Source organism: Melospiza melodia, chromosome 7 (assembly GCF_035770615.1).
Source record: "Melospiza melodia melodia isolate bMelMel2 chromosome 7, bMelMel2.pri, whole genome shotgun sequence".
Taxonomy (NCBI): domain Eukaryota; kingdom Metazoa; phylum Chordata; class Aves; order Passeriformes; family Passerellidae; genus Melospiza; species Melospiza melodia.
In genome coordinates this window covers 26680367-26703356 of record NC_086200.1, presented here as the reverse complement: position 1 = coordinate 26703356, position 22990 = coordinate 26680367, and the positions used below count along the sequence as shown (strand labels likewise).

At 54.5% G+C, this 22990-nt stretch overlaps 2 protein-coding genes across 12 annotated transcripts in view; both read left to right on the top strand.

The window, feature by feature from the left end:
- The window catches only part of TCF3 (transcription factor 3), a 77388-nt gene extending 70785 nt beyond the window's left edge, over window positions 1–6603 (top strand). For 4 of the 11 annotated variants that reach the window (XM_063160838.1, XM_063160839.1, XM_063160834.1 and 1 more), the window contains exons 18-20: window positions 3930–4156; window positions 4913–5057; window positions 5952–6603. In XM_063160838.1, coding sequence (XP_063016908.1) covers window positions 3930–4156; window positions 4913–5055 — 370 coding nt within the window. In that variant the 3' untranslated portion in view covers window positions 5056–5057; window positions 5952–6603. Of the gene's footprint in view, window positions 1–618; window positions 858–3929; window positions 4157–4912; window positions 5058–5951 lie in introns of those variants that run through there. The other 7 variants (XM_063160837.1, XM_063160830.1, XM_063160832.1 and 4 more) reach the window with 3 other exon arrangements.
- A 9411-nt stretch (window positions 6604–16014) lies between these two features.
- LOC134420634 (cytochrome b-c1 complex subunit 10) lies at window positions 16015–19626 on the top strand. Its single transcript, XM_063160828.1, has 3 exons — window positions 16015–16126; window positions 17264–17398; window positions 19382–19626. Exons 1-2 carry the CDS (start codon window positions 16077–16079, stop codon window positions 17382–17384), a joined length of 171 nt encoding a protein of 56 aa, XP_063016898.1. The 5' UTR covers window positions 16015–16076; the 3' UTR covers window positions 17385–17398; window positions 19382–19626.
- Window positions 19627–22990: the final 3364 nt, after the last annotated feature.

Genomic DNA, 22990 nt, shown 5'->3' with positions numbered 1-22990 from the left:
TGCACCTCATCCCACACCTGCCTGTGCAGGGAAGGAGCCAGTGCTCCCAGTCAGACACAGTCTGACCCCCTCCCTGCCTTGGGGCATCTCTGCTGTCTGCTTTGGGCTCCTGTGTCCTCTGTCACATCCAGCCAGAGGAGTGGCAGAGGCTCAGGTGGAGTCCTTCAGCCTGTTGGCTGCTCCGCAGCCTTGCCACCAGCTCGGAGACCTCAGCAGGGTGATGGTGCCCAGAGAGGCAGCACCAGCCCCACTCCTGCCCTGCAGGCAGAGGGCTGCATCTTCCCAGATTCCAGCTGGGGATTCCAGTGCTGGCCTTCACCTTGCCTGGGCCACCCTGCACACTCCTGGCAACAAGCTCAGGCCTTAATCACATTGTGTGTTCTTTCTTTGCTGTTTAAAACCAAAAGAAAACAAAAAAGAGGCAGAAGAAGAGCCTTAGCTGGTTGTGTCTGAAGCCCCTGCGTGTCCCTGCCCATGGCACAGGGCAGCAGGCCCTGGCAGGGCACACGGGGGGCTCTCACCTCGCTGCGTCACCGTGTGTTTCTTGTCTGTGAGTTGACCGGTGCTGAGAGTGCACACGAGGAATGTCCCTGTCTCGTTCTTATTTTAAACCATTAGTCAAGATGAGGATGAGGAGGACGATCTTCTTCCCCCAGAGCAAAAAGCCGAGAGAGAGAGAGAAAGGAGGGTCGCCAATAATGCCCGTGAGCGCCTGCGGGTCCGTGACATCAACGAGGCCTTTAAGGAGCTCGGACGCATGTGCCAGCTGCACCTAAACAGCGAAAAACCGCAGACCAAACTGCTAATCCTACACCAGGCCGTATCAGTCATACTGAACCTGGAGCAACAAGTTAGAGGTCAGTGAGGGTCCCGGAGTGGTGATATTTACGTACCTGATCGGCACGGGGCTGTCTGTCTGTCTGTCTCCTGTGACGTGCTGTGGTGCCTCGCACTGTCTCTCTCCCCTGTGGCCTTGGGGACCAACCCAAGGCCGTCGATGTCCTTTTAATTTATTTTTTTTTTGCCTTTTTTGCATCCATCCCTGCTGTTCTCTCCTTTGTCCCCCGCTGCCACCGTGTGTGCTGCATGCTGGTCCCCATGGGGACGCCTGTGCCATGTCCTGCTTGCCCACAGCCAGGAGTGCTCAGTGCTTGGCCAGCAAAGTGACAGAAACCCCACTAGAGAACCTCCCAGAGGGGTCCAGCTCTGCCATCTCCAAGGGCAGCACAGAGCCTGTTCCTTTCCCCTCGGTGTGCCTGATGGGGCTCTGTGCTGCTGGGGCCCAGTGTGGCACCTGGCAAAGCCCTGGGGCACGGGAGGGCAGCGGGATGCCCGGGCTCAGCAGCCCTGGCTGCCTGCACTGGTGTGGGAGCGCTGTGCATTCTGAGCCTGGCGCTGCCAGCGGGGTCCTGCAGCCTCTGCCCTCACCAGGACACGCTCAGGGCACGCTCAGGGCACACTCGCTGCCTTCCACATGAGTGCACCACGGTGTGTGCACCCATGGCAGGGGGGAAGTGAGGGTGGCAGTCCCGGCTGTCCCCCCAGGCCGAGGGTGGCAGTCCCGGCTGTCCCCCCAGGCTGAGGGGAGCTGTCCCGGCTGTCCCCCCAGGCCCAGGGTGGCAGTCCCGGCTGTCCCTCCAGGCCCAGGGTGGCAGTCCCAGCTTTTCCCCAGGCCCAGGGTGGCAGTCCTGGCTGTCCCTCCAGGCCCAGGGTGGCAGTCCCAGCTTTTCCCCAGGCCCAGGGTGGCAGTTCTGGCTGTCCCCCCAGGCCCAGGGTGGCAGTCCCGGCTGTCCCCCCAGGCCCAGGGTGGCAGTCCCGGCTGTCCCTCCAGGCCCAGGGTGGCAGTCCCGGCTGTCCCCCCAGGCCCAGGGTGGCAGTCCCGGCTGTCCCCCCAGGCCGAGGCCGCTCTGTCCCCACCCGCAGTGCATGTGCTCCTGTCCCGCCCCTGCCCCGCCTGCAGCGCTCCGGGCAGGTTAACCCCTTTCTCTCTGCAGAGCTGTGTAACACGCGTCGGGGGCTGTGCCTGCCTGTGCTCCTCTCTGCTGGCCTTGCTGTGCCTTGATGTTGGAGTCCTTTGTGCCTCTCTTCAGTTTGTAATTTTTTGCCTTTCATAACATGTATATTTTTTCCTGTCTTCTTTTTTAATTTCCCCTTCCTTTTTGATTTTTTTTTTTTTTTATTTCAAGTTTATACTTTTTGGTTCTGTTCTTTCCAATCTCCTACAGACATGCCCCAGCCGTGACCTCTCGGTGGTCCCACTCTACCTTGTACTTGCTGCTCACGGATCCCAGGCAGGCCGAGGGTGGGGCAGGGCTTAGGCAGAGTTGGCACCGTGTTCACTTTGGTCTCCCACGCTTGTCCCTTTTTAAACCCTTCCTGGAGGCAGCCAGAGGTGGCTGAGCCCTGCAGGCTCCCTCAGCAGAGAGTGCAGACAGGCAGTGTCCCCTCCTTGGCTTTGTGCTGCTTTCCAGGAGAGGATCCCACCCTCACAGCCCCTCTGGCAGTGCTGCCATCGGGTCCCTGTGTGCCAGGGGGGCTGCCAGGATCCTCCCACTGCCACAGCAGCTGCAGGAAGGGAAAGGAGGAGACTGAGGAGTTTTAGGCTGGTCGGTGACTGCAGGGGCACAAGGCAGCTGAAGCATCTCATGCTCACACAGTGCAAGCTGCCAGTGCTGGTGCTGGTGCTGGGGACACAGCTCTGTCCTGCCCAGGTGTGACATCCAAGCTTGTCCCTTCTGGGGAAGCCACCAGCTGGGACTGGCCACCAGCAAGGAGCTGCAGCCCCCAGCCTGTGCTGGAGGGAGGATCTGGGATCCTGTGTGGGGGCACAGGATGGCCCCGTCCCCCTGCCTGTGCTGTGTGTGGAGAGGAGGTGGCAGTGCCACTGGGGCAGCCAGGAGGGGACACAGGCAGGGACAGGGCAGTGAGGAGAGGGTGCAGCAGGGCCAGTGGGCAGCCCTCAGTCCCACACAGGCAGTGCTTGCCAGGGAGCCCCTGCTCCCCCTCACATGGCCCTGCACTGTCCATGGGCTCTCCAGGAGGGCTCTGACTCTGCAGCCCCTCTTTGCTAAAGGCTGATCCCCACATGGCTCCCAGGAGCCCACAGGCTGTCCCAGTGTCAGGTCTCACCCAAGGACTCTCCTCAGATAGGTGTCTTCCTGCAAGAAGTTTTGCTCTGGGGGAGAAGGTCGTCTGTATTTAAATTGGGGCTTTGGAGGGGATGGGCAAGGCCATGGTTCAAGATGCTGCCAGCACAACTTTGCTTCCCCCACCCCTGCCTGTGCTGGGCATCCCTGGGGTGCTGTCAGCAGTGGGGGCTCCCCCTGAGCTTCTCACTGTGCCTGGAAAAAAAAATCACCCCTTCTGGTTGTGTGGAAAGATCTGGATTCAGTGTCTGCATCCAAGTGTGATCCTCAGAGCAGCTCCTGAGGGTGCCAGGCCAGGCTGCTCATGCTGCTGCAGCACCACTGCTCCAAACACCAGCACTGGAAGCTGCACACGGAATTTAGGAAGGAAATCTTACAAAGAAGGATTTGCTTCCTGCCAAAATCTTTCCATGGGGGACAAACCTTACGTTTTTGGCAGAAAGCCTCCCCCAGTCTTCGAGTTTTCAGTTGAAAACAAACAATAAGGCAAAATTTTGCAGAGGGTGGAAGGTGTTGGTGGGTGACGCTGCATCAATGCCCACCCTTGCCCCCAGTGGCCCCTCCAGCCCCCCTGGGCACCTGGCCCTGTGCTGGCAGCACCTTCCCTGGCCTTGCAGAGGTGACACAGCCTGGGCTGCTCTGGAAGCACCCAGAGGAATTGGCTTTGCAAAGCGAGGCCGTTTGGGCCCTTTCCAGTGGACACCCGGAGCACTCCCAGCACGGCAACATAGAGAGCCCCCCTGGTGGCACCCCCTGACTAACCCTGTGGTGCTGTGAACCCAGCAGTACAGACGAGGCCTTGTCACTGGAGGACAAAGATCTGAGGGACCGGGAGAGGCGCATGGCCAATAACGCCAGGGAGAGGGTGCGAGTGCGGGACATTAACGAGGCCTTTAAAGAGCTGGGACGAATGTGCCAGATGCACTTAAAAACGGACAAAGCACAGACCAAACTGATCATCCTGCAGCAGGCCGTGCAGGTCATTCTGGGCCTGGAGCAGCAAGTACGAGGTATGGTACCGCTGCAGGTGCATTTCGGGGCCTGTCTCTCCCCCTGTCTCTGCATGCTCCTGCTTCTCTGTCCTCACTCTGCTTTCACTCTGAGCTGTGTGTTTGCAGTGCCAGCAGCACCTCTGGCTGCTGAGCTCTCCCCAGCCCCAGCCTGGGGTGGATTTGAGGCTGCTCTCTCTCTCTGCTCATGCTTAATATGATTTTGCACCTGGATCCCATTAAGCAGCTTTGGAAAATTCAGTCCTCAGCTCTGAGTGCTGGCTGAGGCACTTGGGGGTTCCTGTAACAAGCACATGGAGATGCCCTGGCACAGGGTGCCCAGAGCAGCTGGGGCTGCCCCTGGATCCCTGCCCCCTGTCCCTGGCAGGTTGGGCAGGGCTTGGAGCAGCCTGGGACAGTGAGATGTGTCCCTGCCCATGGCAGGGGGTTGGAACAAGATGGGCTGTAATATTCCTTCCAACCCAAAGGATTCCATGATTCCATGTTGATGGAACAAGATGGACTTTAATATTCCTTCCAAGCCAAACCATTTCACAATTCCATGTTGAAGTGGGGGTGCAGCTGGGCCTGGGGTTCTGCTCGAGAGGGGTCTGACAGGATCCTGCAGGACTGGGGCAGCAGTGAGCACTGCAGGAGCTCATCTCCTCACACAGGCCTGCCTGGCATGGTCCCCTCTGTCCCTCTGGGGTACTGCTGCCAGGGTGATGCTGGTGCCCAGACTGAGGTTGCTCCCCTCCCTTGCTGTTTTGGGCACAGAGCGCAATCTGAACCCAAAAGCCGCCTGCTTGAAGCGTCGGGAGGAGGAGAAAGTGTCCGGAGTGGTAGGAGACCCCCAGATGACACTGTCAGCTTCCCATCCTGGTCTAGGAGACGGTCACAACCCTGTTGGACACATGTAAAGGTACTGGTCCCCACCTTTGATCCCACATCCCAGTGTGGCTCCAGCCCTGTGCCCGTGCCCTGCTCAGGCTGGTCAGCCCCACTCCCTCAACAGCAGCCACAGCCTTGCTCCATTTCCCTGAAACCAATGACCTGCATGTGTGCCAGGCCTGGCACAGGGTGCCCAGAGCAGCTGTGCCTGCCCCATCCCTGAAGTGTCCAAGGCCAGGCTGGAGGGGCTTGGAGCAACCTGAGATGGTAGAGGTGTCCGTGCCCATGGAATAAGATGAACTTTAAGGTCCCTTCCAGCCTAACCCACCCATTCCATGATTTTCTCTCTCTGTGTGTCACGTGCCCCATGGACACCCAGAGCCTCTGGCCCACAGAAGAGTGCAGCCCCATAGTTGGGATGGGGGTTTGGAGCTCTCTGTGGGCTCAGCTCTGCTCTGCACCTCCCAGTTCTGCCCCACTTGGCCACTGGAAACCAACAATTCCTTTTCCTTGTGGCTTTATGAGAGGGAATGAGCAGGTCCCAGAAATGCCAAGGGAGACAGAGAAGGTGCAAATCCCTTGGTGAGGCTGTGGCAGGCACAGGCTCCCATGGGCTGTTCCTGCTTTTAAGGGCCCCTGGGAGCACGTGAGCAGTGCAGAGGTGGTGGGTGGGGGATTGAGCAGATCCAGGAGTGGCGGGTCAGGAGCTGATCCCATGCCGTGCATGGAGAGCACACAGTCCCTTGGTGTCCCACTGAGTGCCTGGGGACAGCCTGACCAAAACAAAGGCACAGCTCAGCTGCAGCCCTGCAGGGACTGACAGCCTTGGGGCCCGCTGTGCAAGCAGCACAGTTGTATTCTCATTTAGCTTCTATCACTTCAAACTTTTCTTTTTTAATTTTATTTTATTTTATTTTATTTGTAGATCATTTTGTTCCTCTGGATACGGAGGTGTGTAGGAAGAAAACCCTTGGTGTGACCTGCAGCCCTGTTGACCCATGAACTGTAGTACTGCTCATACTGACACACGCAGCCGGATCCTGGCGTGACGTAAGGAGTGGAAAAAACACTTTGTCAGAAACAAAACGGAAACAAAAAATTGCCTTAAGTATAAAGTGCAGAACAGTCAATACATATCACTCAGTTAGGAGGGGGTGGCGTGTTCTCTTGGCTTGTTCACAAGCAGCCAGCAGCAAAATTGTGCCTAAGCTTGATATTTCTTTTTTAAAAAAAAAGAACATTAGTTATGAGATTTTTTATGTAGAACAAATAGCAATGCCTTTTGGTTTTTTTAGCTTCTTTTGCATATGTTTTGTAAGCAACGAAAAAAAAATTTTTTTTTTGTATAAAAACATGTCTTGTACCCTCCGCTTTTCTGCTGCTGTTTCTATAGTTAACGTTGCATCTTTAGGATCAACCAGAATATTAAAATTGTATTAAGAGAGACTGGATATAAAGAGAGGAATTCTCAGATTCGGCTCGGAAAGCCACTAAAAGCGAATGTAGCCACAGTGAGGGAATGTTCTTCCTTGCCTGGCTTGTACCTTCCATGACAACAAACAAACTCATGTGCTGAATTCACCATCTCTTTTCTTCGGCCACTTCTGATTTGGGAAAAGGAGGTTAAACAGCACGAGTGGCAGCAGTGCTCCCTCCCCGGGCAGTGACTGAGGCGCTCAGGGTTGCTTTGTTCTGGAGATGCCCCCGGGGCAGAGGATGTGACCGCGGCTGTTCCAGCGTCACCGTGGGGAGGAGAACCAAGGGGCTGAGGCACTGCCAGGTGAGCAGAGCAGCGAGGGATGCACAGGGAAGCGCCTGTTCCGTGGGCCAGAGCTGCCAGAGGCACTTCCAGGAGCAGCAGTGAACAAAGACCGAGTGAACAAAGCTGCAGCACTGGGAAGAGGCAGAGGCAGCCGGAGCAGCAGTGGGACACGGGGCCAGGAGCAGCAGCAGCAGCAGAGGAAGGAGCAGAGACCCGGCCACTCCAGCCTGAGCAAAGCCCTGAGCAGCTGCAGGATCCCTTCTGGCACTGGAGCCATGGGAAATGCAAAGTGCTGGCTCGGGAGGAGGGGTGGCCTCACACCCCGCTGTCACCTGCTGTCACATCTCCCCAGCATCCCTGGAGGCAGCCTGAGCTCAGCCCTGCCAGGGGCTGGGAGTGGCCACCTCACCTGCACACGAGAAGGAGGGCAGCAGGAGCTCCTGTCCCTGTGCTCCAGCAGCCAGGCTGGGCCAGCTGTCCCTTCACTCCAAGGGATTCCCAGTCACTCCAGACCACTCTGGTGTCCCCAGCAGGAGGAGGATCCCTGGCAGCCCCTCTGGGTGCCCTGGAGGTGTGGAGCAAACAAAGAGGTGCTGGAAAAACATCCACCAAGAATTTACTCTTGTTTCTTCCCTCTCCTTCCCCTTGTGAAACGTTTTGTGCCTGGTTCTTCCCAGCTCTGCAGGGCCCAGCCAGGCAGACATGGCTGCTGCTCTGGGGGATGTGGGGAGCTCCCTTCTCCCCTGCAGGCTCCATCTCTCCCTGTGCTGCTCCAGCCTGGGCTCCTGGGGAAGCTGTGTACCTTTGGCACGGGGAAAGGAGGGACTGGCACACAGGACGTGCTCCTGTGGCACTTCCCAGGAACCCCAGGCTCTTGGCATAACCTGGTGCTCCTCCACTTGCTTTGTGCTCTGGCAAACCCTGCTGGAGGTGCTCAGGGCAGTGCTTGTTTCCCACCCACACCTGGGCACTGTGGCCTCAGCCCTGTGGCAGCTCCAACTGAGCCACTCCAAGTGCCAGGGCAGGATGGGGCTGTCCCTGCTGCCCCTGGCCCTGCCCCACCATCCAGCCATCCCTCTGAAGCTTTTGGGTGCTCCCACCATTCCTTTGCATGGTGAGACCTCAGCAGCCCCAGCTCTGTCCCTGGGAAGGGCAGGAAACTCAGTGGTTCCATAACCCAGGTGCTTCTAGGCTGATTTCAGCCTAATCAGCTCCACAGGTTACAGCACCTCCCTCCTGGGGCTCTTCTGGGTGCTGCAGCAGTGGGCAGGGACATGGATGAGGTTTTTTCCCTGTGTGACAGCCCTGACTCCCATTCATGCTCTGGAGTGCAAACTGGAGGGCTCAGCAGCTGCTTTGTTTCATCCATGAGATCCTGCTCCACTGGTGACAGTGCTGGGGCTGCAAAGAACCCACTGCTCAGGGCTCTTGGCTGGCTCAGTGCCCCTGTCCCAGGGCCAGGAGGGATGGAGCAGTGTCCCAGCCCTGGAAAGCTTGAAACCCTACAAAAAAAATATTTAAAAGTGGTTCACAATGCCTTTGATTTTGCCCCAAGAATTGGAGGTGGCAGTAATGGACAACTGGACTTAAAGGGACTAGTCAAGAAAAATCCATCAATTCAACAAAATTGGAAACCTGAGAAGATTTATGAGTTGTTCACAAATTTGCTGAACTTCTTTATCCCCTCCGAGTCCTGCAGGCCAAGGAGGAATCCTGATGAGCCAGAGCCTTTCTCACCATCCCTGAATCCCCAGGCATTGCAACAAAAATGGGGCTTTTCAGCTGAATTTAATGGTTTAAAATGTTCCTTTGACAGCAAATCCAGCCAACATCCTTCCATGGCAAGGCCTGAGTGAAGATCCTTGAGCACAAGCCCTCAGAGCCAGGGCTTGGAGAGATCATCTCAAAAGCACAATGTAGGGGGTGGCACTGCTGCCTCCATGGCACAGGGTGACAGCTGTGTGTGCCAGCCCAGTGTGGCCTCAGTGGCATCTCTGCTTTCAGGTGCTCAGGGAACAATTGGGAAGAGCAGCAAGGAAAAATTCCTTTGTCTTGCCGGTGTGTTTGGCTCAGTGTGAACATGGTGCCTGTAACCTGCCAGGGAAAGTGGCTTTTCTAAAAACAACCACTGCCAGGTGCTGTCCCCAAAATCCCACCGGCCCAGCCCTGAAATGTCACCCTGTAGCAATGAAACTCTTGTCTTTAGGTGTTGTGGTCAGTGAGGGCCAGGTCTGCACCCTCCCCAGCCCAGAGCTCTGCTCCATTCCACTGGGGATGTTAGAGATGCCCAGACCTGCTCCTGTGCCTGTCTGTGTGTCCCCACAGCAGTGGTGCTGCCAGGAGAGGTGTCACAGGGGGTGACATGCTCTATGGTGCCATTTACTCCATTTCCTCCTTCCTCTCTCAGCCTTTGCTTGCATGGCTGCTCCTGGGGCCACTTTGCCCTCCTCTTTGGGGGCCACTGAGCCCCCCCAAGCTTCCTTTATCACATGGGGGCTGCCTTCCCTTCTGTGCAGCTTCTGGTTCCTCTGTGCCCAGGCTGCCTCAGGGAAGCAGCAGAACTGGGGCACTGCCATGGGACATTTCCTGTGTCCCCAGCCCAGGGGCCTCCAGTGCCCCTGTCAGCCAGCCCCTGCCTCCCTGCACACGAGCTGTGCATGCCACAGGACTGGGGAGCATCTGGAATCCAGTCTGTGAACAGCAAAATTGCAGATTGTTGTGTTTTCTCCCTTCTCACGTGCTTTTTCCCCAGAGCAAAGCAGCTGCAGCCTCCCATGGGTTGGTGCTCAGGCAGTGGTGGCTGCTCACAGCCCAGGGAGCAGAATTCCAGCTGTGTGGCACTAACCCCTGCCCTGACCCCTCAGATCCCCTCACAGCCCCAGGGGGCTCCCTGCTCCCACAGCTACCCCAGAGCTGGGCTGCAGGAAGGATGGACTCAAGCTGTAATTCCAGAGTCAGGGCAGAAACTGCTCCCCAAGGTCCTTTGTGTGTCACCAGTGTCCCCACTGAAGCCAGCAGAGCCTTTGGACCCTTGCTGGGTGGTTCCAGTTGTGGGGGATGGAGAAACAGGACTTCAGAAACCCCCAATCCCCTGCAGCCCTTGAGCTTTGCTGCCAACTTTGTGGCCAGTGGAACCTGAGTTCTTCTTGCAGGCCCTGCTGTGCTGTAGTGGGGAGCTGGGCCAGCTCCAGTTCCACCCCTGGGCTCTGGGAGGTGAAGCAAAGCTGGGCCAGAAGAGCCTCCAGCCCCCACGTGCTGTGCTGGCTGGCCCAGAGCAAGCCCTGCCCACTGGACTCCCCCATTCCTGCCCAACACCAGCAATAGCAAGGCCTGATTTCTGTACCCCGAGCTTGCACAAGGTCTTTGCCCTGTTAAAAATCCTATGCAAATCTTATCCCTCTCCCCTCTCCCGGGGCTCTGCAGATCCCAGCCCAGCCCGTTCTCTCTGCTCTTGTCCGTGAGTCCTGCTCCCTGCTGCCCTCAGGCTCCAGCTCCATTCCTGGCAGCTCCAAAAGCATTTTGAGACCTGTGCTCTGGAGCTGGGAGGGGGCAGATGAGACTGTGGGAGCACCCAGCTCATACTGAGCACTGAGCTGGAGGGGGCAGGGCCTGGTCCTGGGGCTCCTCCACGCACCCTTCATCCTCCTGTGCCTTCTGCTCCATGCTGGTGGGGCTCTGCCAGCATCCCTCATCCCCAGCCCCTTGACAGGAGAAGCTCTGTTCCACCTTGCTGCTGCCCAGACTGCCCTGTCCCAGCACCTGAGCCTCAGGCTGGGCTGGGGCTGCTCTTCCTTCAGCCTGCAGGGGGGCTTTCCTTCCTCCCATGCCCCCCAGTCTCTCCAGCCAGCATCTCTGAGCTGCTTCCCTTTGCAGAGGGGCAGCCCATGCCAGCACTGGGGTGGGTGCTGCCAGTGTCCCACAGCACAGCTGCCTCTCCCTGCCCTTGGGGTGCTCTGTGCTTTGATTTCCAGGACAATTCAGCCCTTTGGGGGAGCCAGCACTGCTGTGCCTTGGCCTGCAGGACTCCCATGGGGAGGGGGCTCTGCTTAGGAGGGTGGTGCAGGCTCCTCGTGACCTTCTGCCAAGCCTTGTGTGTCCATCTGCAGCCCAGCTCCGGGCCAAGGGCACTCCTGTCGTGGTGTCCACATTGGTGTCTGTGTTCCCCTGGCTTTGTACCCCTCCTGCTGCTCAGGGCTCCCCATTCCCACCCTGGCCCAGTCAAGCCCATGCTGTGCTGGAGGGCGAGGCTGTAACGCTCACCTGGGACATCTGCAGCACCAGCCTGGGAGAGCAGAGGGGTTTCTGCTTCCAAAGGGGTGTCCTGGCACCGAGGCCTTTGGCCTGACAGCACCCCTGGGCTGTGCTCTCCATCCCTGGGCAGTGCCCTGCACCCCTGGGCTGTGCCCTGCACCCCTGGGCTGTGCCCTGCACCCCTGGGCAGTGCCTGCACCCCTGGGCTGTGCTCTCCATCCCTGGGTGGTGCCCTGCACCCCTGGGCTGTGCCCTGCACCCCTGGGCTGTTCCTGCACCCCTGGGTGGTGCCCTGCACCCCTGGGCTGTGCTCTCCATCCCTGGGCTGTGCCCTGCACCCCTGGGCTGTTCCTGCACCCCTGGGGTGTGCCCTGCACCCCTGCGCGGTGCCTGCACCCCTGGGCTGTGCCCTGCACCCCTGGGTGGTGCCCTGCACTCCTGGGCAGTGCCCTGCACCCTGGGCAGTGCTCTGCACCCCTGGGCAGTGCCCTGCGCTCCTGGGCAGTGCCCTGCACTCCTGGGCAGTGTCCTGCACCCCTGGGCTGTGCCCTGCACCCCTGGGTGGTGCCCTGCACTCCTGGGCTGTGCTCTCCATCCCTGGGCTGTGCCTGCACTCCTGGGCTGTGCTCTCCATCCCTGGGCTGTGCCTGCACCCCTGGGCTGTGCCTGCACCCCTGGGCTGTGCTCTCCATCCCTGGGCTGTGCTCTCCATCCCTGGGGTGTGCCTGCACCCCTGGGGTGTGCCCAGGGAGCCGTGGAGCTCCTGGAGGCAGCGAGCTGGGGACACCACAGTCCCCCTTGCCAGGGCCACATCTTCCCAAGCCACCAAAGCCACCAGCTTTGAGCAAACCTTGTACCATGCAGGCACTGGGCAGGAAGGAGCTGTGGGAGCCCTGCAGCAATCGCTGCTCTGTGCCAGGAGAGGGGACAGAGGGGACAGAGGCAGGACAGGGAGGGTCCCAGCTGGGAGTGACCTGTTGGCTGCAGAGGGCTCCAGCTCTCCGGGGAAACAAAGCATTCCTGGGATGTTCTTTATATTTTTGTAGGAATGGGGGGTGGGAGAGCAGATGGGAGATGCCTGCGGAAGTTGTTTATTTTTAACCCTGTAGAAAGTTATGGGTTGTTTTTTGGTTTTTTGGCCTTTAAAATAAAAAATGGTCCTTGCTTTTGATGTTTATGCTGCCTACCTGTAAATCCAGATGTACTTAAGTGGCTGAAATCCTTGTTCTTAAATCAGATACACATTATAGTTTTGAACTATATATATAGTAAATATATATATATATATGCCTAACCCAGCAAAAAAAAAATAAAAAAAATAAAGTATTTGGGGGTGGGAAATGCGTTGCTCTTTGAAATGAATCACAATTGGGGGATGAAATTGTGTTTCTGAGTGCCTCAAGATATGAATTGTTTTCATTTTTTTAAATAATTTTATACAAGTGTCAAAACAGCTGGCTGGATTATTTGGAATTTTTAAATAATCCTAACTTTTTTAAAGTAGATTTTGAGAACTGTCCTGTATATAACAGTAATGTAGCAATAAATGTGACATTTTATAACAATATTACTTTTTTTATCCCCATGTGTGTCCTTCAGATGTTCTATCCCTAGGAATGAAAAGTTGGAATAAAGGCTTTGCCTTGTACTAAAAAACAAAAAAAAAAACAAAAAAAAAAAAAAAACAAAAAAAAAAAAAAAAAAAAAAAAAAAGAAAACACCAGACAGGTTTTCAGACACTTGCTCTGGGTGTGGATCCTGCCCCCCCTGCATTGCTGTTGTTTCCTTGCCTCTGCCCCTGGGGAGCACCCACAAAAAATCCACTTAAATCCAGTTAAACACCCCCAGACCAGCCAGGAGCCCAGCACAGACTGGATGGGAGAAATTCATCAAATCAGAGTTAAGAGTGAAAAGACCTTTCAGATCATCATCGAGTCCAACAGTCAGTTCAGCACTAACCCAAGCACCCCATCATTGTTTGAACACTTGCAGGGATGGTGATTTCACCCTTCAGCCTGTGCCAGTACCTGGCACCCCTCTTTGGGAAGAAATTATTCCTAATATCCAACCTAAACCTTCCCTGCACACCCTGGGGCCATTTCCTCCTGTCCTGTTCTTTGCTCCCTGGGAGCACAGCCCAGCCCCACCTGGCTCCATTCTCCTGCCCCTCAGGCTGCAAGGTCCCCCAGGAGTGTCACACAATTACAGATTGATTTGGGCTGAAAGGATCACAAAGCCCATCTCATTCCACAAGTGGGGACACCTTCCACTGGACCACAAGCTCCATCCAACCTGGCCTTGGACACTTCCACAGCCGAGGCCTCTGCCTGGGAGCACCTTCCTTCCCCAGGTTTGCTGCCTGTGCTCTCACTGTGCTGCCCCAGAGCAGAACAGTCCAGGCTGAGAAGTGGCTCTGGCAGTGGCTGCTTGAATCTCCCTTAGCCTTGGGTGCCTTCTCTCAGCAGTGAGGCAGCTCTGCCCTTCCCGAGCTGCTCCGGGTGCGTGGAATGACATTCCTTCCTTAGGCTGCATCATAAACCACAGAATCATTAAAATTGGGAAAGACTTTGAGGATCACCCAGTCCAACCATTAACCCAGCAGCACTGCCATGTCCACCACTAAAAATGTCCTCAAGAGCCACATCCATGCATTTTTTTAATGTTTATAGGGATGGTGACTCCACCACTGCCCCAGGCAGCCTGTGCCAGCCGTTTACAGCTCAGATCCAGGCTAGGGAGGAGTGTGTGCTTGGGAGCAGCCTGGAACATGCATGCTCAACAAATGCACAAGGTGGAGCATAAAGCAGCCGAGTCCCAGTGCCCAGAGCAGGCTTTGGGCTGGGAGAGCTGGTGAGGACAGGAGCAAGGAGCAGCACAGAGGAGCTGCTGAGAGCATACAGCTTCCCAAGAGCAGAGCAGTGGCCACCAAGTGAGCTCCTGCCAGCACTCCCTCCCTGGAGATGAGCTGGGATGAGGCTACCAGATCCTGTGGCAAATGTCATGTCATGTTTGCACCGCCACACAATCACAGGATCACAGAATTATTACTGCGCCTGAGTGGGTCACAGCTGGTGAGAGAGAGACGGTGAATCTTGTTTCTTGAATCAGAAGGCTGATATATTAAGATATTATATATAATACATTATATCTATACTAATAAGACTATAGAGAGAGGTTTGCAGAGCAGCCAGGCTAGCTAGGAATAGATAGAAAGAATCCATAACAAAGCCAAGGACTCAGTCCCCTGGCTTGCACTGGTGATTGGCCCTTAATTATAAACATAGAACATGAACCAATCACCAATCAAAATAGGTGCCCTGTTGCATTCCCCAGCATCTGATAATAATTGTTTACCTTGTCTTCGGAGGCCTCTGACCTCCAGAAGACACAGAAATCCGAAAGAAAGGATTTCTGTGAAGAAATGTCTGCGACACAGAATGGTTTGGGTTCTAAGGGATCTTAAAGCTCATCCCATGGACAGGGAACCCTTCCACCATCCCAGGCTGCTCCAAGCCTGGTCCAGCCTGGCCTTGGACACTTCCAGGGACCCAGGGGCAGCCACAGCTGCTTTGGAGTGTCTGTTCCAGAGTTCCTCCTGCATGCTCACAAGAGGCTGAGCAGCTCTGAGCAGAGCCTGGGGAACATTGTGGAATTGATGGTGATTTTATGATGCTGTCCTGAAAAACCTAGCTGGAAACTCCCTCTCCTGTTGGGGGAGAGTGAGCAGCCATGACGCAAACAGAGGGTTTGCAGGGGCACTGATGGGCTCTGGGGACACCACTCTGGGTAGGGGGCATTTCCCTCCAGCACAAGAGGATGGGAAGGGACAGTGTGGGGACACTGCCACCCCTCAGGGCCCATGTCCCCTCTCCAGCCTGGGGACATCCTGTGCCCTCAGGGCTCGTGTCCCCTCTCTGTTGTGAAGACAGGCCTCATGTCCCCTGTGCAGTGCAGGGGCAGCCAGTTTCCCTAGGGCAGCTGCTGTCCTCCCTCCACTGTGGGGACAGCCCGTCCCCTCGGCCCGTGTCCCCTCAGGGCTCATGTCCTCTCAGGGCCAGTGTCAGGGCTCTTGTCCCTCCCCAGCATGGGGATAGACCATCCCTTCAGGGTTCGTGTCCCCCATTCGGTGTGAGGACAGCCTGTCCATCCATCCCACGTGTCCATCCATCTCCGTCTCACCTGTCAATCTCTATCCCACCTGTCCACAGAGCCACGAGGTGCAGTTGAAGCTGCAGGTGATCGCCTCTGGCCCTGCCCCTGTCCACGTGTTCCATCCATCCATCCATCCATCCATCCATCCATCCATCCATCCATCCATCCATCCATCCATCCATCCATCCATCCATCCATCCATCCCACCTGTCCATCTTCCCGTCCCCTCAAGCTGTGTCCCCTCAGGGCTCACGTCCCCCTCCAGCACGGAGACAAGCCCGTCCTCTCAGGGCTCGTGTCCCATCAAGCCCCGTGCCCCATCTGGGCTGGCGTCCCCTGGGCTGGTGTTTCCTTAGTGCCCGTGTCCCCTTCAGGGTGGACCATGTCCCCTCAGGATGCCTCGTGTCACCACAGGATGGCCCATGTCCCTTCAGGTTGCCTCGTGTCCCCTCAGGATGGTTTGTGTCCCCTTTAGAACCCTTGTCCCCGCAGGGTAGCCCATGTCCCCTCAGGGTGGCCCGTATCCCCTCAGAGTGGCTCGTGTCCCCTCAGGGTGGCCCGTATCCCCTCAGAGTGGCCCGTGTCCCCTCAGAGTGGCTCGTGTCCCCTCAGGGTGGCCCGTGTCCCCTCACAGCCCATGTCCCCTCAGGACTCGTGTCCCCTCAGGGTGGCCCGTGTCCCCTCACAGCCCGTGTCCCCTCAGGACTCGTGTCCCCTCAGAGCTGCTCGTGTCCCCTCAGCATAGCTCGCGTCCCCTCAGGTTCGCGCCCAGCCCCGCGCGGGGCCGGTTCGGCCGCAGCCCCGCCCCGCTGCAGCCCCGCGCGTGCTCGGAGCGGCCTCGCCGCCGCCGCCCGGGGTCACTTTGAGTGAGGCGGCGCCATCGCCATGTTGAACCAGCTGCTGGGGCCGCGCTACGCGGAGCTGCTGCGGACCTGGTGAGGAGCTGCCGGGCTGCCCACGCCGCGCTGGGGCTGCCCGCTTCAACCCGGGGCTCTCGGTCCGCTCCGAGCCGGGCTCTGCTCCTCCTACCCGGGTCTGTCCGCCCGGCCTGGGGCTCCGCGCTCCCCTCACCGCGTCCTCGAGGCACGGCCGCGCTCGCAGCGCGCTCTGTGGGAGCCTGAGGGAGCCTGAAGGGCATCCCGGCCCCTGCCTGAGGCCTCCCCGTTCCCTCCCCGCTCTCTGAGGGTCGCTGGGGATGGTGCTGGGGTGCGGAGCAGCGCTGGGGCCGGGCTGAGGGCCCGAGGAGCCGGGGAAGGGCTTGCGGCCCACCCGGCGCTGGCTGTTCCACGTTCGGTAATACAGCAGTGCCGTGGGTGCCCTTTGCAGGGCTGTGGGAGGCAAGAGGACGGGGCAGAACCGACGGGATGTGGCGGCAGCCATGTATGGTAGTGTGTCCTCTCTTCGCTGTGCAGTAGTCTTTTTAAGTGAAAGACTATGAACTTCTTCCTGTCAGATATCTTGGCTGCCCTGAGGACTAATGCTGTTTCGTGTCTTTGAGGTTGTTTCAGTATTTCTGTGTCCAGCGTGGTCACCACGAGATCAGAAGGACCCAAAGCTGTTGGAGAGTGCCCAGAGGAGGGACAGGGAGCTGGGGAAGGGCTGAGGAGCAGCTGAGGGCACTTGGCTCGTTCAGCTGCAGCCCAGGAGACTGAGGGGAGGCTCCTCGGGGGCTGCAGCCCCTCCCCAGGGCAGGCACAGGGGCAGGGGCTGAGCTCTGCTCTGGCACAGGGACAGGAGCCCAGCAAGGGCTGCAGCTGTGCCAGGCCTTGGCATGGAGCTCAGGGCAAGGTTCTGCCCCCCGAGGCTGCTGGGCACTGCCCAGGCTGCCCAGGGAATGGTGCCAAGGCTGCCAGAGCTGCAGGAGCTCCCAGGGATGCTCAGATGGGGCTGTTGGGGTGCCTGGGCAGGGTTGGGATCAGTGATCCCTATGGATGCCTTCTCGCTCAGGATATTCTGGAATTCTAAGCTCTTTTCCTGATTGAAGTGCCTTTCTCAAGTACCTCAGCCATGAGCATCTGCCAAGCCTTTCCCAGTGGTGATTTGTTGTTTTCCTGGGTGTGTCTCTCCTTTAGGACCCCCACCTTAGCGACATGGGGTGGTGTGGCTGGCATTGGGGTGATCTGGGCCACAGACTGGAAGCTGGTCTTGCAGTACGTTCCCTACATCGGCGGCAAGTACAAAACTGAAGACTGAGCTTCCCCCTAATGGTGAGTTTTGTTTGTGCATCTCTTGGCTTAATAGAATTATAAAGTCACAGAATCACGGATGAGTTTAGGTTGGAAGGACCTTAAAGCTCACCCTGCTCAGCCCCTGCCATGGCAGGGACACCTTCCACTATCCCAGCTTGCTGCAAGCCCTGTCCAGGACAGCCCAGCCTGGAACACAATAATCCTGTGTTGGTGTGACAGTGGAATATTTCTTCTTTGCCTGGGGCACAATAATTTTTTTTTCTATTTTTTAAATGGAGCTTCACAGAGCACCAAAGGATGAAATATTCATTAGAATATGTTTTTCAATGATTATTTTGCAAGCAGCAGGTTTTCCACAACATAATGCAGTTCTTAAGAGGTCAAATCAAGCTAATTTGGAACTTTTGACTTATCTTTACTTCTGTTCCTGAGCAGAAGAGCTACAAGCTCAGGGCTAGTATTGTGACTATGCAAATTCAGACTCCCCTCTGCTCCTTGTAACTGGCATTAAAAGTAAATTGCTGGTTATTGTATTCCATAAATTCATTGGGAGATTTGCTTTCTCCAGGTTTTGGTTCTTTTCCTTCTTTAAATGCATACCAGAAGTGCTGATCTGAATGTTCTGAAAGTTTGACCATTCCTAAAGCTGGAGCAGCAATTGTATAATCCTTCTGTAGGGGCTCTAACTGCATATTCTTTTTAGAAGGCAGGCTTTGATTTTCTTTATTCCTTGCTGCAGATAGAAGGGAGTCAGGAAGATTTTTCTATTAATTAAAGGATGCTAATGGAGAAACTCTGAGTCCAGAGCAAACTCTGTCCACCTCAGGGTTTGTTTCTTCTGGTCAGAATAACAGTTACATCTAAATGTTGATTAATGCAAGTGAGCTATTTCTGTCCAGCTACACAGTGCTTTGTAGGGAAGTCAGTCAGTTTGGAAAGCACAGACAGTACTTTTTAAGTCCTTTTTCAGCAATAGTTGTTGCAGTTTAAACAATTTACTGTTTGCAAACTTTGTATTGCACAGATCCTTCTGTGACCAGGAGAGGGATGAAATTTGTTTTGGAAGTCAGCTGAACTGGAGGGATTGTGGGTCATTGTGATGTTTACAGCCAAGTCATAGAACCATAAAATCACCCAATGGTTTGGGTGGGAAGGGTCCTCAAAGCCCCTTCAGTGCCACCCCTGCCATGGGCAGGGACACCTTCCACCATCCAAGCCCTGTCCAACCTGGATGGAGAAAAGTTTTCAATTGGAAAAGCTCTCAAGTTATGTAGTGGCAATTAAATTACCTTTCCTTCCTTTAAAATTGTCAGTGGTAGGAGCACAGCTCTATTCCTGAGCCAACAGCCTGTGTTTTCCATTTTGAAGTAAGAACTTTGTGGGAAGAGAAGCTGAGAAAGGAGATGTGTCTGTGGTGGGCTGTGCTGCCCACCCACACCTGGATCAGCTCCTGTACCTGAAACTTCTGCTTGGATCCTGGAGGATCCTGAAATCTCTCAGTTGGCTGCTGTATAGAAATGTGCCCTTTGTTGATAGAGTGACAAAACTATCTTTTGTCTCCTTAAAAAGAAAAAGAGCCTAGAAGTTTCTCTTCAATTAGGTGAAAAGACACCTCATAGAACTTGGGAGATTTCACCATAAACTCAAGGATAGCTAATTGAACAAAAGCTAATTGAACAATTACTAGAGCAATTTACTACAAAGAGAACAAAGAAACTAATGGCTTTTGTGAGGTGTTTTACCAGGAGCAAGGACCTCCTGCACCTAGCTCGGTTTTTCTCTGTAAAGTTTTGTTATTTTGCCTTTTGTTAAATTTTTCTGTTTCCAACACTACCTCAAAAGCCATGCTGCTGATTTTATGCCTTCTAAGGCAGCTGAACTATCTTGGGTGTGAAACAGATCTCCAAGAGCTGATGAGACCTGTCTTGAGGAGACCTCAGTTTCCCTGCTGTGGCTGTGTGCAGGAAGCTCTGCTTAACCACTGCTCTGTGTTTGTTGTAGGATTCTTTGCTGGAGAGTGTCTGGAGCCATCCGTCCCTGAGACCCTGCTGGGGTGACCCTGAAATCACTACAGATTCTGCAACAAGCTGTGCTCTGTCTGTGTGTCTGTCTGTCCCATGAACAGCTGTGAGCAAATTCACCCTCACTGACCACTTCCTCTGAGCACTTTCCCAGCACATCTTGCCCTGATGGGAGCAGTTTATAAACCAGGTGTACAAAGTACAAAATAAACCAAGTGAATGATTTTTGGGGGCTTGGGTTTTTTAGGATTTTGTGGGTGTGTGTGGCTTACCTTCTTAGTCCATATTCTTAAGACCAGGTTCCTGGTTTGGTTTTGGGTTACAGAATCATGGAATGATTTGGGTTTGGGTTGGGACACCTGACACCATCCCAGGTTGCTCCAAGCCTTGTCCAGCCTGGCCTTGGACACTTTCAGGGATCCAGGGGCAGCCACAGCTGCTCTGGGCACTGTGTTACATCTTCAGCTTCTTGGACTGTGTGTCCTAAGGCAGGTCTGCCACATGTTTGCCTCTTTTCCTGTGCAGGTTCCTCAGGAATCAACCACTGGCTGCTAGGGTGCTGGGCTTGATGATTTATTTATATCAATTACAGCTCTTGAGCTACTCTTAGGGATGTGTTGATTTTAGGCTCATCATTCCTGGATCATTGTGGCCTCATGGATGCAGTTAACTTCTCACAGCCAATACTGCAGAGTTTCATGGTGGCAGATTCCTAAAATGTAGTTTAAAGAAAGGATTTGGGGTTTTTAACATCAATTCATGGACCCCTTAAATGATCTATTTTTTAAGCTTTTCTGGCTTAATCTAGAGGCTTGAGGAAGGCAGGCCCCAAATCCTGGCTCTCTGTGTACCAGGATGAAAACCAGGGGTTCAGAGAGCTGCTCAGTTCTTAATTTGGGGTTTAAGTAGAAAAATAATCTATATTATCAATTAATAGATCTATTATTTGTGAACTTAAATCAGTGGTGAAACAACCCCTTAACACAAGCCTTCAGATGAGAGTTCTTAGCTGTTAGAAAACCCCTACACAACCCTTTAGATGAGAGTTTTTAGCTGTTAGAAAAAGGAAGAATTAGGATTATTTTGCTCTGGTCTCTGCCACTCAGCCACAGATGACTCAGACTCAGGGGCAAAAAGTTCATCCCTTTTCACAAAGACCAGAATTTACAAACAAACTTCCTCTGTGTGAGAACAGGGTCACTGTTTTCTCTCTGCTTAGTGCCCAATTTCATTTTGCTAGAATGTTTGGCTGTAATGCAAGGTTTGAATCTCTTTAGGGGAAAATCCCAGTTGTGGCTGTGCTGCCCATGTGTCACTGTCAGGGCTGTGTCACCCTCAGAGATGTTTCTGTGGGAAACTGGTGGAGAACCTGCCCAAACAGTGGCACTATGCAGGACACTTGGATTACTTAATTAACAGTAAAATTTCTTAGTGTTGCTTCACCATCATCAATTAATTTGGGGCAAAGAATATCATTTTCACATGTAAAAACTGCCTTTGCTGCTCTGCTGTGTCCACTGAGATGCAATCACAGAATCCTGGAATATCCTGAGTGGGAAGGGACCCACTGGGATCATCAGGGCAGCACAGACACCCCAACAATTCCACCCTGAGCACCCTGAGAGTGCTGTCCAAACACTCCTGGAGCTCTGGCAGCCTTGGGGCAGCTTCCCTGGGATATGGAATAATGGGGTAGTGGTGCTGATTCCTCAGGCTGTCCCATCCCTGCTCCAGCAGTGCTCCTGCCTGACCTGCAGGAGATCAGAGCCTCCCCTTCACCTCAGGGTGCTGAGAGTGCAGCTTTGACAGCAGCAGCCTCTGCCTTACATAGGGGGCTGATACTGATCCATTTCCAGCCAAACTATGCCTGGAAATTTGGGAAGTTCTTGGGCAGTGGATGTTCTGTCAGCCTGGCCTTGCACAGCAGCAGGATTGTAATCTCAGCTCTGGACAGCTCAGTCCCTGCCCTTACTTTCCCTGTGTGACACAGCTGGGCAGGGTGGGTGTCACCTGCTGCTTCAGAAATTCCCTGCATTTGCCTTGTTCCATGGCGTGGAGATCTTTGGGAAGGCTGGAGCTGGGGCTCTGTGGTGTCCATCCCCCTGAGAACCCCAGGGTCCCTGAGCTGGCAGTCAGTGGTGACAGTCACCTTTACACAGCCCCAGTGGCAGAGGTGTGCCCAGCAGGTGAGATGAGATACTGAAAGGAGAAAAACATATTTAAAATCCCAGCTTTGTGCACAGGCAGCTCTGCAAGGAGTGCACAGAGCTTGGATTTGTTTGGGGATTGTTCAGCTCCTTGTTCTTCATGCAGCATTTCCAGTGATGGATTTATTGCTAATTAACCCTAGAATTTGTGAGTAACTGGTTTAATTGCTATATTTCTTTTGCTACAAGAGCAAGAAACACACTCTTGAAAATACCTTCTGCATTCTTGGGCAAGTCTCTTGTTAAAATTCAAATAATTACTGTTCAAGTGGCATGGGTGATCTTTCAAATTTTTAATATCCTAGCATTGCCTCTCTTCTAACAGTTAATTATTTTCATAAAGAGCTATGAATGCCACATACATTAGGAACAAAATAAAAACAATGACCTGACAGAGGAGGAAAAAGCTTCCCCTCCCAAACCTGGAGAGGGCCCAGAGGTAGCTTTGGATTTACTGCTGTGGGTTGATGATGTAAAGGGAGGCTTTGCATTCCTCCTGCCTCTTCCAAGTGTTTGCCCTTGTGGTGGTGCCCCCACTTCACTTCTCTCCTGGAATGTGCCAGTGGAGCTGGGACAGGGTTTTCTCATTCACCTGAGCCCTGGGAGCCTGCCCAGCCCCTGTTGGTCTCTGCTCCTGGAGCAGTCTCTGCTGGGGCTCCTGGGTTGGGAATTCCGTGGCCAGCCCTGCTCTGGAATAATCTCCTCAGCTGGCTCTGGGAATGCAGAGTAGGAAGCTTCAAACCAGGGATACCTGCAGAGTGAAATCAAGAGTTTTTCTGTCAGGATATCCTGCTGCTTCTTTCCATGTCTGACAACAACTGATTTTGGTGATTTTTGGGATCGTCTGCTCATCCTGGGGCAACACAGAGTCTCTGGCAGCTGAATCCACTTTCAGCTGGTGCTTCTACCTGCAAATACCTCACCTGGCCATGTTCCCAGAGGAACACTGGAATATCTTCCCTTCAGCTCAAGAGTTCATTTCTACTCAAACATTTCACGCAGTCCTAGGAGAGAGTAAATGTTTCCCTCCCACAAACCGGTGCCAGCTACCAGTGAAAACTGATTTTCCACCTCCTGATACCCTCAGCTCGAGGTCCAGAGGATGTGTGGGGATTCTCCCACAGACTGCCTGTGACACTCTTCCACATCCAAACAGCTCCACTTGCTCCCAGCTCTGCCAGTTCATTCTTAAAGCACATCACTGAAGGTTTCACCGTGCTTCAGTTTCCCTTTTGCACTCCAGAGCTCCACATCAGTACAAGTTTTTGGTTACAACAGTATACATTGAGCTGGATTTGAGGTTTGGGGTGTTTTTAACAGGGAAGTGCATTGATGGAAAATAGTGTGGGTTTGATCAATAGTAAGAATTGGAAGTTTTCCAT

Excerpts from the sequence above, each read along its gene's own strand:
- LOC134420634 (XM_063160828.1), top strand. The coding sequence starts at position 16,077 with ATGTTGAACCAGCTGCTGGGGCCGCGCTACGCGGAGCTGCTGCGGACC. Across the intron at positions 16,127-17,263 it reads GCGGAGCTGCTGCGGACCTG|GACCCCCACCTTAGCGACAT; the intron begins GTGAGGAGCTGC and ends TCTCTCCTTTAG.